Source organism: Pelodiscus sinensis, chromosome 1, assembly GCF_049634645.1.
Source record: "Pelodiscus sinensis isolate JC-2024 chromosome 1, ASM4963464v1, whole genome shotgun sequence".
NCBI lineage: Eukaryota > Metazoa > Chordata > Testudines > Trionychidae > Pelodiscus > Pelodiscus sinensis.
The window spans coordinates 264,673,748-264,689,674 of record NC_134711.1 but is presented as its reverse complement, the minus strand read 5'-3'; the positions used below and the strand labels follow the sequence as shown (position 1 = coordinate 264,689,674).

Sequence of the window (15,927 nt, the reverse complement as noted above, 5' to 3'; positions counted from 1 at the left end):
CCAGCTGTTCTGAAGAGCTGGCAGTGCCCTATAGTCACCTGCGCCTCTCGTAATGGTAGGAGACTTCATGCACTTCCTCCTCCCCAGGTCAATCAGGACTTGGGGGAAGTGGAAGAGTGCACCAAGTCTCTTGCTCCCTGCCCCCGCCCTGCAAGGGGCATGCACCACTTAGAGTTTAGCTGGCAGTTCACTTTAAGTGCCACGTGCCCCTGGCAGAGGAAGAGGCTCTGATCAGTCTGAGGGTGGGAAGCAGCAGGGCATCCACATGCTCGATCATCCCACTTGGCAGACTAGATCAGGCTTGCAGAGGCTCTATTGCCCACCCCTGTCTTTGGACACTTCCATAATTGCCTCATCTATGGGCACTGCAATTCTGTCCTGGGATGATGGGCGAATATTCTTTAGAAGACAGTGCTGTTTCTCAACTAAAGTAATTTTATTTCTTGGGAGGTGGTGACACTCTTAAAAAGATCGTGAAACTGTTTCAGGTCCGCTGTAGTATGTTCATCTTCAGGGGCTATCACCTCCTCAGGAGGGGAAAAGGGGCTACCTTGTGACTGCACCAGTGGAGTGTCGTCCTGATCGTCTGGTAATTGACCGTCTTCCTCCTCTAAGTCTGGTATGGATCCCATAGTGTGGGATGGTGAAACTGGCAGTAGCCTTTTCTGTGAGGATGGGGCAGCGGAAAGGTATTTAGGCGGTGCCCAATACTCCCAGGGTGCCCAATGCGGCTGGTAATAAGGAGGTGGATATTACCAGCCTGACTGCAACTTAGGGTAACACTGGCGTGCTGTGTAGCGATGGGGTAGAAGATGAATGCTGCAAGGAGTATGCACTCCTCTGGTCATAACTGATCTCCCTTGAGCACCCGTGTCCATATCGTGGTGGTGAGTAAGATGGGTACGGTGCTGGAGACTGCTCCCTTGATGGGATTGGGGAGGTTTGGTTTTGCTCACTACCACTTTCCCTGAGGCCCCTAAAGTTTGTCTTTCCTTTAGAGCCAGTCTGGTTTGTCTGTGGGCTGAGAGCCTGCAGTGGGGGAGGCACTAGAGAAGCTGCTGCGCTAAGCGGATGTGCCAAAGATCTGCAGGGCTGCTCTGTGGCTGGCTCCACTCCCCTAGCTGGTGCCGCATGTGTAGGCGCTTGCTTTGGTGCCAGGGTTTGTTTGCGTGCTTTCATCATTTTGGAGGATAAGCGCACAGCTCCCGTATTCATGTTCGGTGCCGGAGCAGGTGATTCCAAGGCAGACCTCAGCACTGTTGAGATGGAGATGGCCGCCACATCTTCCCTGGTTAATCTGGGGGACGGATCAGGCAGCAAGGACCTGGCAGGAGAGACCCTGGTCCTCTGACATCCTTGAGGTGTCAGGGAGATTGATCTGTGCTGGGGGGAGGGAGGTTGTCACTTGATCCCCTGAAAGATCTGCCATAGGTTGTAAAGCCTTCTCCAGAAGGGACATGCAGAACCTAAGCTTTCTTGATCTGACTGACAAGCTCTTGCAATGCTCACAGTTTTGTGGGGTGTGTGACTCCCCCAAACATCCAAATACAGCAGCTATGACCATCTGAAGCTGGGATGGGTTCGCTGCAGTTACGGCATTTCTTAAACACCTGTGAGCCAGGCATATTTGAGGCATTGGCGGTTGGGGGGAAGGGGAGAGGCTCTTAATTCAACTGTTGGCAAGCTTGTACATAGAGACTGCCATTTTATGAGATTTGATACTTTTTGTCTGTCTGTCTTTCTTTGGAGCGTAACTGACTGGGGCAGAGAGAAGCCACTGAAGTGGCTAGCACTGAGGGAACAGAGTGTCCCCCGGTTGTTTTTGTTTTTCTGTTTGAACTGGAAATAAAGTAACAAGGCGATCTATAATTGAATGAGGTCAAAAGGTTGTGACGAGAGTAAAATCTTTCTGTGAGGAGAGAAGCGGCTGAGGTGGCAGCTGAGCTCCATCTGTGGCAAAGGGCGGTAGAAGAGGAACTGAGGGAAGGGAGTCGGGTCGCATTCAACTGTCAAACCGCCAGCAGTGCTAGATGCTTGCTGTGCATGCGCGGCCCGACTGCTAACTGCTATGAAAAAGTCTCCGATCCTGTGGCTCTGGGGAAGACCTGTCACCTACAGTGGAGCACCCATGGGGACATCACCCAAACAAGAAAAATCCATTTCAATGACATGTATTGTGCGCGCACAGATGCAATATAAAATAACACGTGACCTCTTAACATTAATTGCCACAATAAATATGCAAATTATATAATTTCCATAACAAATATGCACGTTTCCATGGCCGTCCGCCAAAAGTTTTTAATGAGTTTGCCAGTCTGCAGTATAAAAAAGGCTGGGAACCACTGGTTTACACTATAGAAGCAATGTTGCAGTACTGCAGCTGTAGCACTTGTTGAGTATAGACATTTTCAACACATTATAAAGGCTATGATGCTTGTACTGATAGTTTGGCTCCAATCCTGCAAGTCGATGAGGCCGTATGAAAGCATAATGAATTGCAAGAAAGCGGACTATTTCCACAGCTTCAGCTGCAGTCAACGAAGAGAGACTGGACGAGTCAATTTGATTTCCTATTTATCTTGATTTCCAACACATATTTTGCCACTTAAAATAAATGAATGATAAACTCAGCAGCTAAAAATTGCTCTTCAAAATGAGTTCAGAGGCACCTCCATATCAACCACTATGTGGAAACTCAATTTGGCAATGCAACAGAGATCACTTTTTTTTTTTTAAATAAAAAATCCTAGCTAACTTCAAAATGCTAATAAAACTAGTTTTTTTCACTGAATATTTAACATGGACAGAATGTTTAAGTTTTTTTAAAATGTCATTGAAAAACTGGCAATATTCCTCTGCAGTGTTGCAAACAACCAAACTAGCCAAATATCATTAGATTTAGAAAGACTCTCCAGAAATGTTACTCATACAAAATTGGATACATTTTAATATGGAACTTTTTAGATGGTGTCCTCTACAAGTACAATGACATTTTTCTCTGTACATATATTTTTGAGCTATGAAAACATTACAAACAAATCATGAGGAATGGTGTTTTTATTCAACTATCTAATGTAGACATTTCTCTAGATAAGCTATACATACCTGAGCAACTTCTGCACTGGCACCCTGAGCCTCTGATGGCTCAATATTACTTACAGGTACAGGACCTAATCGCTCTTTGACCGACTGCTTCACTACTGGTAGACTGGGCTGCTGAACTAAAGGCTGTATTACCTTAAAAAGAAAAACAAATCTTAAATTGAAGCCTACTAACATTTTAATATTAATAACAGAGGACTGCTAGCTATGTACACCAATAAAGACAAAACGAAGTTGTTAATGTTGCTTTTTAAAATTTATAGTATTTCTTTTCTACCATTACAGAATTTTATCCTTGCTACTAAAAGAAGCACCTTCATTGACTAACTGCATAGCATGTAACTAACTGGATTTATCACTGGTGGGATTTTTGTGCATAAATGCATATTCTCACATATATATGACCAAACCTGTGCTTAAATGGATACCCATATACCTCAGACAGCATGCCCAAAAAGGGACCATCATGATCATCTAGTCTAACCTGAACATTGTAAGCACGACATCACTATACCTCTCCTGCTATAGATTGATAGCCACTAGCTGAGTTACTGAAGTCCTTAAATCATGATCGAAAGACCTCAAGTTAGCAAAAAATGACCAAAACAACAAGGAGTCCTGTGGCACCTTAGAGATGAACAGATTTATTAGAGGAAAAAAACTGTTAGTCTCTAAGGCTACGACTACCCTGCAGCACTATTTTGGGATACTGAAGGTATCCCAAAATAGCTATTCCGCATCTTTTGAGCACGCCCATTACTTTGAAATACCACAGGCTCACTATTCTGATGTCCCTGTTAACCTCATTCCACAAGGAGTAAGGAGTATTTCAGAATAGCAATTTATTTTGAAATAAGTGCTGTGTAGACAGCGCCAAATTTCGAAATACGCTATTTCAAAACTGACTTGAAATAAGCTACACGATTTGTGTAACTCAAATTGCGTAGTTATTTCGAGCTATGGATGCAGTGCAGACGCACCCTAAGATGTCACAGCACGCCTTGTTGCTTTTGCAGATACAAACTAACATGGCTACCCAGAGACAAAAAATTACCATTTACTCTAGTTTAAAAGTAGATATTGTCCTAAGCCCCATGTTGCAAAGGAAGCTTGCCTCCCTACCCCAGAGCTTGTGCCAATCCAACCAGGGCATAAATTGTTTCCAAAACTGCAAATATGGAAATCAATTACATCCTGAGCATGTGAGCAAGATCAACCAGAAACACATGGAAGTGTGTTGACTGTAGCAGCTCAGAGTCCTTCCCATCTATTGTCTGGCAGTTTGGGATGTTTACTTCTAGCAGTCAGTAGGGTGGAGTGTCTCCTTTAAGAAGTTCCAGTTCACTTTTTCAAACTGGTCTCTCTGAAGTCTGCTGATTTTATTAAGCAAGATACATTTCTTTTAATATACATTCTTGAGATAATGCACGCACTTTAATTCTACATTTAAGAATAGGTTTTTTTCACCTTATTCTAAGGGCTATTTACACTGCAGGATGATGTCCCTTTGCTGTTTTTAAGTTGTGCTGCTAACTAGGGATGTTAGCATATTGTCCATTACACCATTAACCAATAAGCTGGGAGCCTGCCTCAAAGTTGCATTGGACTGCTGGCTGGGAGGTAGCTAAGATAAGAACCTTCTGGCCAAAGCCTACACCTGGCACCTCACCCCCTCCCACATCCCAATTCCCTGTCCTAGGGCACAACCTAAACCCCTATACTCTCTCCTGCATCCCTCCTCCAGGTCAGATCCACTTTTGCACCCTACCTCTATCCCAGACCCTTAAATTCCTGCATTAGAATCATAGAAGAGAGCAGCCATTGGATAATTCCCAAATTCCACTAAACAATTAAGTGGATTTAAATTAATTTGACGGCCCTCCCATAAAAATTATTGTGCACCCATGGCTTAGTAGAAACTTTATTAGGTTCATCAGGCTTCTATTAAGCCAAACTGGGCTCCCCTGGTGATTAACAATCTAACAAGGCTATCACTATGGGTTAAGTCTTAGTAAATTCTCCACATACCTGTTAAACTCTGCAGGCCCACACAAACAAGAAACTATTAGCCCATAATTTCTCTCCAAATCCCATGTTCTCTAAAAGCACACCTCTGATGTACTCTCTCCTTGCAAAGGAGAGGCACATTCCTGTGTTTCTACAGGAGCACCTCTGTACAGAAGTATATTCCACTACACTTTCCTACAGGAGTGAGTGCAAACATCAGGAAAGGAAGCAGGAAAAACATGAGATTTTGGGAGTGTAAAGAAGAACAGAGATACTCTCCATAAAAATGAGATGCATACAAGAAAAAGACTATGCCAGCTAAAAAGAATTAAGTCATTTAGCAGAGCAGACACTAGTTTAAATACCTGTTTTATCTCAGAAGAACAGAAATTACACGGATTGAAATATTCCACAGGTTACACAACACCACCTATGTAAGACCACCATGTGAGCCTTATTTTGTATTTTGCTAATCAGCTCTTGAACCTCATGCTTGAGATCCAAGAGCAAAGCTCTATTATATAACTTCTGAATTAAAATCAATTATGCCTAATATTAGTTATTGTTCTTTCAAAATATGTCTCCTCTATTTTCCAATATTTTAATTACAAAGACAAATTTTAACAAAATTAGATAACATTCTAATAAACAGACTAAACCTCTTTACCTTCTGCATAGTAGATGGCATTTGCGGAACACTGCCCTCTCGATGCCAATAGACTTTAATAAAGCGATTATTTAATACTGCTTCTGTGCTTGATATAGCTTTCTTTGCTTCTTCGTGTGTGGCGAACTGGATAAGGGCACCTTCTGGATCACCATGATAGGCAACCTAAGATTTTATATAGAAAAGTCCAACTTAGAACACAGCAGCTCCTATAAATCATAGTGAAACTGGCATGTCACTATCATAATTAAGCCATTATTTTCAGGAGCTCAAAAACTTCCAACTGAAATTCACTATGGATTAGGTATTTGGTGTTCATGACTTTAGCCTGAATTTATTTATAATAAACAGTGTAGACATTAGTTTGGCTGTTTTTAAATTGGGAGACAAAGAAAATTTGGTAATATGAGATCACTTATAAACGTTTAAATTGAAACAGAACAGTTTTTAAACAGAAACCTTTACATACACAAATAATCCTTACTAAAGATCAGTGCAAGCATAATAGCATGAGGTTCATATACATCAGCTTTCTGATTTAACATGATTTCAGTATATATATTTTTATGCAAGGAAAATAAGCCTGTTTTCTTTTCAGTCAGTTAGAAATATATGTTAAGCAATCAAGCCAATGAGAAATGTTATTAGTATCTTCCCATGGTATTATTAAAATTTCACCACCATCACACCTCCCAAGATTTTCATTTATTTATTTTGCATTTTCAATTTAAAATATCCCAAGTTTCGGCAGCATATATAGCTCAGTAATGCCCAAGATACATTAGATTGCAATATAAAAGTAAATAAACATCAATCACAGTAAACATACACATTTAGAAGAGTGAGTAGAATGTACACAGTCACTTAGAAAAAATTCTGTCTCTTCCAAATAGCGGAGAGAAATTACTCAATAGTCCCTCTTCTGGAATAATACAGTTTATTCAGTGGCAGCATCATAACTATGGTTATAATCAGGGATGTGAACAGATAACCAGGTAAGCATTATCCTTACCAGATGATGCTTACTGGGTACTGGTTAACAGATGCCCGGGGAGCTGCCTGCAGCAGTAACTTCCTGTGACAGTAGCCCCAAGGCCAGGGCCCTACTGCTGACAGAAGCAGCAGCCCCAGCTCGAGACCAGGGATCCCACTTAGTTGTTTAAATGGCTAACCTAAGGGTACTCAACTTTAGAAGCCCCAAGGGCCACAATGATACTCACAGCACATGCTGAGGGCCACAAATTAAGTGTGGTTGTATATACATGAAATAGTTTCTTTCACACTGACGGGCATGAATATACAGATTAAACCTTAAGCCACGGTGCCAGACCCAAACCTGGCCAGTGTGAATCAGTCAGCCCCTCTCAGTCTCTGCTTACAAAGCCAAGCAGCCAGCACTTCCCACAATGCCCCGGCATTCCCAGCACCTCCTCCCTGAGGGCTAGAAATGCCGACACCTTGTACTAGTCTGTGCCAGCCAGCCCGTCCGCTTGCATCTTTCAATGTTCACTCCACCTGGGAGATGCCTCGCCATTATGGAGCGTATTCCCAGAGGAGGCCATGTTCAAAGGATCCCACCCGCGGACCACGTGGAAACCCAAACCATAATGCGGCCCACAAACAAATGGACCACGTATTGAGTAGTCCTGGGCTGACCTAACATTTAACTAATCAAATGGGATTTTACATGTATGGGTATAATAAGAAAACTGCGTGGAAAACTATATTGGCGAATTAAAACGTTATGCATAGGCCAATTTTAACAAAATGAATTGCTTTGAAATCTGCTTTTTCCAGCACAATGATGTAAATGTCAAAGTGTGCATTAACCATAAGTATAATTTATACATACTATAGTAAACTTCTGATAATCCGGCACCTTTAGGACCCAGAGGTGCCGGATTATCAGATATGCTGGACTATCAGAAGGGGGGGCTATGAGGGATCTGGGGTGGGGTGAGGAGCATGGGGGGGGAGGGGCACTGCGGGACCAACCCAGCAGCACCCCAGCTGCTCTGCCCCAGGCGTCCCCAAGTCAGCCGCTGCTGAAACTGACCAGCGGTTGACTCCAGGAAGCCCGGGGCAGAGCAGCTGGGGTGCTCTGCCCCGGGCTTCCCAGAGTCAGCCGTTGGTCAGTTTCAGCAGTCGCTGACTTGGGGAAGTCTGGGGCAGAGCAGCTCCAATTGTCCGGCTGCCTGGAGCACTTCCAGGTGGTGCCGGACTATCAGGAGTGCTGGACCACTGGATGCCGGCCAACTGGAGTTTTACTGTATACAGGAAAAGGAAAGATGGAATCCTTGTAATGGAGAGTGGGAGAATCTTTGTAATTCATGCTCCTGAGAAACCTGAGGAGTTGTGAAAGTTTCCAGAGGCCAATGGTAGGTAACGATATACAGAAGAGCTTCTAAGCACCAAATGGCAAGGAAAAGTGTAGGGACCCAGCAACTATTCAGAGCTCCTACATAATGCAAGCCAAGGAAACATGGAGCTATTGCAGAAGTTCTGAACTCTGTTCCACACCAATATTTTGAAGGCCACAAGGAAATTAAAAGATACACATTTCATGTCAAAAAGCAACTTTATCTGAAACTTGAAATAAATGTACACATAGTAAAGACGGTATAAAATATTCAACAAAAGTGAGGGAAGATTGCTAAATGGTCAAACACCCTAATATTTCACAGTTTTAAATAAATGCACAAAAAGTATAATCACCGGGAAGGCTGAGGGGATTATGGAAAATTCTATACCTAGTCACTACAGGAATTATGTGGAAAAAGTATCTTTACCTGGTGTCATGTCTGACTAGAAGACGATCATTCTGATTTTAATGCTTAGTTATAAATGCATTTTGAACAACTTAAAGAATAAAAGCCAAAGACTTCAAAAGTAACATGGGCACCTAGAAGTACTTTTGTTTATTCACCGTGTTAAATCAATCACACTACTTGCTTAAACTATGGGACCTTTTATATATAGGATGTAAGGAACACAGTTCAGATAAAGTCAGCAGAGTTTATTGTATATATACTAAGGTTGGAGAGGGCAGACTGGGCTGTCTGCCTCATAGGAGAAAGATGGATGCAGAATGTTTTCTATATAGTACCAGTATACATGAAGATACTGTATTTTGTGGTCTTTTGTTCACAATGTGAAGTTGGGGCAAAGAAAAGTTGGTACATGGAAAAATTTGCCAACACAAGTTAACTTTAGGATGGTCTGTGTACTACACATGGAATATGCAGTGAAACATAACAGAGGGCAGCAATCAGCATCTCCCATCTGTTTTTTGAGACTGGGTTCTAGAGCAGACAGAACTGATATTTCACATGTATATTTATAAACAGTAATGTATGTGACTGTACTTTAATAATCACACATCAACACTCAATTGTTCACATTTTCTATTTTTAAATATGCTTGGTCAAAAAGTCTAACAGTCCTCTGTCTATGTGCCAATGTCAAGAAACAACCATACTTTAATTATGGACATTTATCTGTTTCTAGTTGAGAAATCCAGGACTTGTATACTTTCTGCTTATCTGGAAAAATTATGGAAGGTTAGGAAAACAGCACTATTGTAACAGCACTATATTATGTACTTCAACAGTTAAGGAGGGAAAGGAACATTAGGTCTCACTGGTTTTTAAGAGTTTTAAATTATTTATCTCAAGTGACAGAAAATATCTGCAGGTCTTACTTAAAATATAAACCTCTGGAGCTTTCATTTTAAAGACTCAGGAATCTATCATTTTAAAAAAAGGAATCGCTTTTTACGCCTTAATCATAAAGCAGCAAAAAAGAGCACAACTGTACTATCTTCTTATTTGTGGATTTCTTTAATATCAAGAAGTTATCCAGAACACTTCGTGGCTCTTACCCAGGCCTGGGCAAAATATGGCCCACCAAGCTGCCGGATCCAGCCACGCATCTGGCCACTGCACGGCTCTGTTTGAACAGCTGAGAGCCCAGGGAAGGGGGCAAGGCTTCACACACTGACTCTGCCCTTAGCACAATCCCACTGGCCCATTTCCAGCCAATGGGAGTTGCATGCTGTCAACAGGCAGCTTGCAATGCACCATCCCTCCTCCCCTCAGGCTCGTAGTTCTTCAAAGACCACATGGCCCCTGAAGCCAATGTGAGGCAGGCAAGCAGTCTGCTTGAAAATGCTGCTGTCCAGGAATCAATCAGGTAAATCTCCTGACCAGAGCCTGCCTGGCATACCAAACCTCTGCCCCCATATCCCCTCCCAAATACTGCACCCCCACTCCATTCCTCTGCCCCACAATCCACAGGTCACAATCCACTCTCCTGTCCTAAGTCACAACCCAAACCTTCTGCCTGTCTCCTCCACCCATATTAGGGATGAAAGTGATTAGATAACTAGAGACTTAACTAGTCGCTTTGTCCCCACCCTTGCTACCTCTATCAGAGAGTAGGTCTAGACTAAATGTCTCTGTCGCCAGAGGCATGTAGATTAGGCTACCAGACAAGGCTACCAGACATAGTAAAATGAAGCGGCGATTTAAATAATCACCGCTTCATTTAAATTTACATGGCTGCCGCGCTGAGCCGACAAACTGCTGATCAGCTGTTTGTCCACTCAGCACGGTAGTCTGGATGCGTGGAAGGCGACATCAAAGGTATTTGTCGACCCCCCAGGTAAACCTCGTCCAGACTATCGCGCTGAGCCAACAAACAGCTGATCAGCTGTTTGTTGGCTCAGCACAGCAGCCATGTAAATTTAAATGAAGCGGTGATTATTTAAATCGCCGCTTCATTTTACTATGTCTGGTAGCCTAATCTACATGCCCCTGGCGACAGAGGCATGTAGTCTAGACGTACCCAGAGAGAGGAAGCAAAGGGGAGGGAAAGGGGGGAAAGAAGAGCAGGAGCCAGTGCCGGAGGGGGGGATTGGGGAGGGGGGCGGACTTAAAAGCCAGTTGCTCCCAGCACCATCTCTGTGGGGGAGGGGAGGAGGGGGCACAGCGCGGAACTGGCAGTGCTTCTGCCTTTGAAATGTAGCAAGAACCGTCCGTGCTCTTGCCACATTTCAAAGGCAGAGGCACCCTTATCGACTAATCAAATAGTCAATGCAAACTCAACTGCCTATTTGATTAGTTGATTAATCTAAATTTAACATCCGCAACCCATATCCCCTCCTAGATCCTGCACCCCAACCTACAACCCCTTCTGGCCCAGGTCACAACCCAAACCCCACAACCCCATCCTACATCTCAGTTCCGTCCCAGGTCACAACCCCATCTTGCCCCAGGTCACAACCCAAAACCCCTACACTCCAGTGACCTGGGACAGAGGAAAACTGCCTCTTTCACACAATATCCACCCCAGACCCGCACCTCCTCAATTAATATCAAGGAAGAGTGCAGCCCTTAACCACTGCCCAAATTCTTGGGAGTACCCCTCCCTCCCCATCAAAAATTATTGCCCACCTCCTTGCTCTTACCTGTAAATTGACTAAGTTGCCAAATTTGCTGAAGTGCTCGTTAAGTTTGCTGATATTGTTAAGTTCTGTAGGAACTTTCCTCAACTCAAGCTTTGTATTCTCATTTCCAAACTGCACCTTCTTCTGGAAACCTGGACTGTTCGTTCTGTTAAAGTTTTGCCTGAAATAAAATTAAAAATCAATTCAGACACCAGTTTAAATATATTTTATAGAATTTTAAGCAATAAGTTATTTAAAAGAACTAGCCTTGAATATTTTGCATCTAGTCAATTCAAATTTTTATTGTATTTCTCTCCCAAGTCTGTAAAATTAAAATCCTGCCTGATTGAAGAAAAATCTGACGCTAATACACTCCTGACATTAAACAGCTGTTTTTGTGAGGAAAAGGTGGTAGATTGGATAAAATTGCATACTGATAAGTTTTCAATGTTTATCTGCCCTAATACTCAAGTCAAAACAATATGTATGGATGAGATTGCATATGTAAAAAAGAGAAGCCCACTTGGCAGGTAACTTTTCAGAACCTCTCAACTTAATCTAACCTTTTAAAAGGCCAGTTATTCTTAAAAGGAAATAAAATTAAAACTCATCCCAAGTTATTACACTTTAAGATAGCTGACCCTCTGCATCACTCATTCAAGCATAAAGGCTCTTAGCTACTAAGTACATCGTAACCTCAGAGACACAAACATTTTAACCAATTCATTTCACAGTAGGAAACAACAGCTCCCTGAAATTCCAGTAGTGCCATTAAACTGATGGTGAGTACTCACTTGTCAAACCAAGCCTTCTTTATAGGAACTGCTCCATCACCTGCGCCAATTGATCTTTTCCTGGACTCAGAATCCACCACTATCCTCATACTACTTTTATTAGGAGGTTTTTCTGTATACAAATGGGAGACAATATTAATTTTTTATTTGTATTTCCTGTGAATTTTGTTGTAGTAAGGCTTGTTGTTCACAGCTGTTAACTGACTTTAGCCTGAGATTACAAAGATGCCTTCAGATTTTTGAAATATCAACTTCTGTATGTGTTCAAACCCAAGGTATCAACTACCGTATTTTCCGGCGTATAGGGCGACTGGGTGTATAAGACGACCCCCTATCTTTTTAATTAAAAGATAGGGTTTCATCTTATACCCCAGCGCCCCTCCGCCTCCTTTGCTCCCGGTGTCCCTGGTCTGCTGGAGATGGTCCCCAGCAGACCAGAGGCACCGGGAGCAAAGCCGCCAGGAGCACCTGGGCTGCCCCCCCCCCCCCCCCACCGCCGGAGCCCCTCCGCAGCTTTGAAAGCCTCGGGGGAAGCCGGCGGCGGGGCCTCCCAGGCGCTCATGGGCTGCGCCCCCGCCGGAGCCCCTCCGCGGCTTTGAAAGCCTCGGGGGAAGCCGGCGGGGGGGCATCCCAGGCGCGCATGGGCTGCGCCCCCGCCGGAGCCCCTCCGCGGCTTTGAAAGCCTCGGGGGAAGCCGGCGGGGGGGGCATCCCAGGCGCGCATGGGCTGCCCCCCCGCTGGAGCCCCTCCGCGGCTTTGAAAGCCTCGGGGGAAGCCGGCGGGGGGGCAGCCCATGCGCGCCTGGGATGCCCCCCCGCCGGCTTCCCCCGAGGCTTTCAAAGCCGCGGAGGGGCTCCGGCGGGGGCGCAGCCCATGAGCGCCTGGGATGCCCCGCCGCCGGCTTCCCCCGAGGCTTTCAAAGCCGCGGAGGGGCTCCGGCGGGGGGGCAGCCCATGCGCGCCTGGGATGCCCCCCCGCCGGCTTCCCCCGAGGCTTTCAAAGCCGCGGAGGGGCTCCGGCGGGGGGGCAGCCCATGCGCGCCTGGGATGCCCCGCCGCCGGCTTCCCCCGAGGCTTTCAAAGCCGCGGAGGGGCTCCGGCGGCGGGGCATCCGGTGTACAAGACGACCCCCGATTTTTGGGGGATGTTTTTTAACATCAGAGGTCGTCTTGTACGCCGGAATATACGGTAGTCCAGCATTCTACTTAATTCCCATATTGTCAGTTAAAGAATATTCTGCCTATACAGAAAGTTTCCTCCTATCCTCAGTTTATCAATGTATCTTAAAGAACATAAGCTCATTTCTATTGCCTCTATTAGAGAAATGTTTATACAAAGGCTAAGTGCAACAGACAGCATCTGTACTGAACCTAGCCTGATCACAACATTCTGTACCCTGCTCTGATCCTGCCACTATGTTTGTAGGAGCCTTTAGTAGTTGATGAGATATCACATGCTTGGACATGGCAGATAGGGCACTACTGAGCACAAAAAACTAGCCTCTCATTATGAAGGGATCTTGTGACTATGGAAGAGGATCTACACTGGGAAATTCCACCCCAAATATACATACCTAAATTTGGACTGTGTCCATCACCTCCGAGTCTTAGTATTTACTTGTCTTATTGGACTGTAACTTCTTTAAGGCCAGGATTGTGCATTCCTATATGCAGGCAGGTTCATAGTGATTTGCCAGTTTTGTTATTAAATGGCAGAAAATTCCTGAATTTGTCTCAAGATGTATTAAGTGACCATTTACAACAATCAAAAATGTGAAATCTCGACAGTATTGTAAAAGATTTCAGTGTATTGGTTTTCTTGAACCTGCAAAATAATGGGGAAGACTAAAGGTCCATTTAGCCCAGAAGCTTCCCTTTGGACAATGGCCAATGCTAAGTGTCCCAGAGGAAATGAACAGAGCAGGTAGTCATCTAGTGATCCATTCACTGTTGCTCATCTCCAACTTTAGGCAAACAGAAGTGAGGGACTCATTTTAGTAGAATCACAGAAAGAGTTTTATAATGTTGATAAGATTTCTAACATCGTAACTCTTGTTAGTTACCACAATTTATATTATCATTAATGCAATAACACCAAGACCATGAATAAGAAAATGTTTAACATACCTCTGGGGGGCAAATCCATATCACCTGATGTAAGTCCTATCAAATTAGGCCTTTGGGCATGCACTCTGTGCCTGTACATGGGCCTTGAAGTGTTTGTTATACTTGGAGCTTCAGGATTATAGGCATCTGTGTCATATGTTTCTGATAATAGACAAAGAAACTGTTAAGTTAAAATTACTTGCAGATACAAAAATCCAAGTTCTCAATAGCGTAATGTTAGTGAAGATTAAGATGAGAAATGGCACTCTAGTGAATACCCAAGCCAAGTTTTAGTAAAATGAATTTTAATTTTTTTTCCCCATCCCGATATTCTGAGTGCAAAGTTTCAGGACAGAGTTAATATTCTGAAAGCAGGATTTCAAACATGTGCCACAATGTGACCTTAAGAGTTAAGAACCTACTCTTCCCCCAAAAAATGTAACATCTGAGCACTATCACAAAACTGCATTAACCAATATTTTTCTATTTTGCAAAAACTGAATATAATAAATGCAGAAAGTTGTATGTGATTGGGTGCAAAGGGTCAGTAATGCACCTGTTGCGAAGAGAGAAGGTGGAGCAGGAGGTGGCTGGTGATGAATACCAGTTGTAACAACAGTGGGAACGGAACTGGTTGCTGAGTTTGGGGGAGCATCCATGCCAGCAGGTTGTAAAGGTGGAAGCGGAGGGGGTGGTCCTGTCAAACCATAAACAAAAATACTGCATTAATGTTTTTATCTACTTGACAGTGGATATAGCTGTCCCACAGGCACCTATTACATGTACAAAAGAAATATGTTTGAAAGAAGTGATTACAAATAAGTCAAACATTCTACTGAATTGCAGTTAGTAACCTTAAATGCTGTATCTGATATCTGTCCAAACAATTTTTACTAGTCGTATTTTACGTTCCATACAGTCTACAGAAGCTTTATTTTACTGAATCTGTAATATCTAACTTGTCTTTTTTTTTCTTTTTTATACAACATAATGTTAGGAAAATTAAATACATGAACAGTGGGTGGACAATGAATGTTTGATCTTATGAACACTTGCAGACACACAAAATTTGGAAGTTTAATAAACTATTCACATGGTTTTCTCTGGTAGGTGGATTCCAATAGTTTACGTGCCAGTAACAAATGGTTTTAACATGATGTTGGCCCACCCATCCATTTTTAGTATTAAAAATTGAGTCTGGCAAAAGACACTCATCAATAACGTTATCTTTGGAAAAAGGGGAATAGTAATATTATCATTAACAATAACATCAACAATTTGAAATTGATGTATTTTAACAGTGTGAAATAGGTTGAGCTATTAACTGTTCTTGAATAGTTCCCCAAGATTACTGTGATTTGTACCTCGATGTGTTTTTCCCCTTACTCAATAACAGAGGGAAAGTTACAAAACCAACATTATGCTAAAAGGTGAGTATTCAAAGTTGCCTAAATGGATTGGACACCCAATTCCTACTAATATTACTAAGAAAAAGGCATCTAAATCCTAGGCAGCTTTGAAAATCTCAGCCAAAGCACGTACAAATGCACAAGATTTTTTTTTAATCCCCTCACCCATTCTATAATATTGGGTATCCCTAGTAAGGATGATAGAGTTTAATCAATTAACCATTTAACCGTTAAGTTGATACTATTTGGTTAATGGCCTCAGTTAAACTCAGCCAGCTCCCCAGGAGGTAGCTTTCACTGCAGCAGGGCAGCAAAGCCTCCTCCTTGAGAACTGGTCCAGCAGGGGCTAGCAGCTCCACTCCCAGGGTTTCACTGCAGCATAAAGCTCAGCTGCA

The 15,927-nt window shown here is 43.3% G+C and overlaps 1 protein-coding gene across 4 annotated transcripts in view; it reads right to left on the bottom strand.

Moving 5' to 3' along the window:
• Positions 1-15,927, bottom strand: part of RBM26 (RNA binding motif protein 26) — a 101,695-nt gene that overhangs the window by 51,253 nt on the left and 34,515 nt on the right. For all 4 annotated transcript variants that reach the window (XR_012900594.1, XM_075918836.1, XM_075918835.1 and 1 more), the window contains exons 8-13: positions 14,680-14,820; positions 14,145-14,285; positions 12,020-12,131; positions 11,247-11,406; positions 5,780-5,944; positions 3,109-3,240 (exon numbers count right to left, since the gene is read on the bottom strand). Coding sequence is in view for 3 of the 4 variants with exons in the window: in XM_075918836.1 (XP_075774951.1) it covers positions 3,109-3,240; positions 5,780-5,944; positions 11,247-11,406; positions 12,020-12,131; positions 14,145-14,285; positions 14,680-14,820 (851 nt within the window). In the remaining variant the exon portion in view is untranslated. The remainder of the gene's footprint in view (positions 1-3,108; positions 3,241-5,779; positions 5,945-11,246; positions 11,407-12,019; positions 12,132-14,144; positions 14,286-14,679; positions 14,821-15,927) is intronic.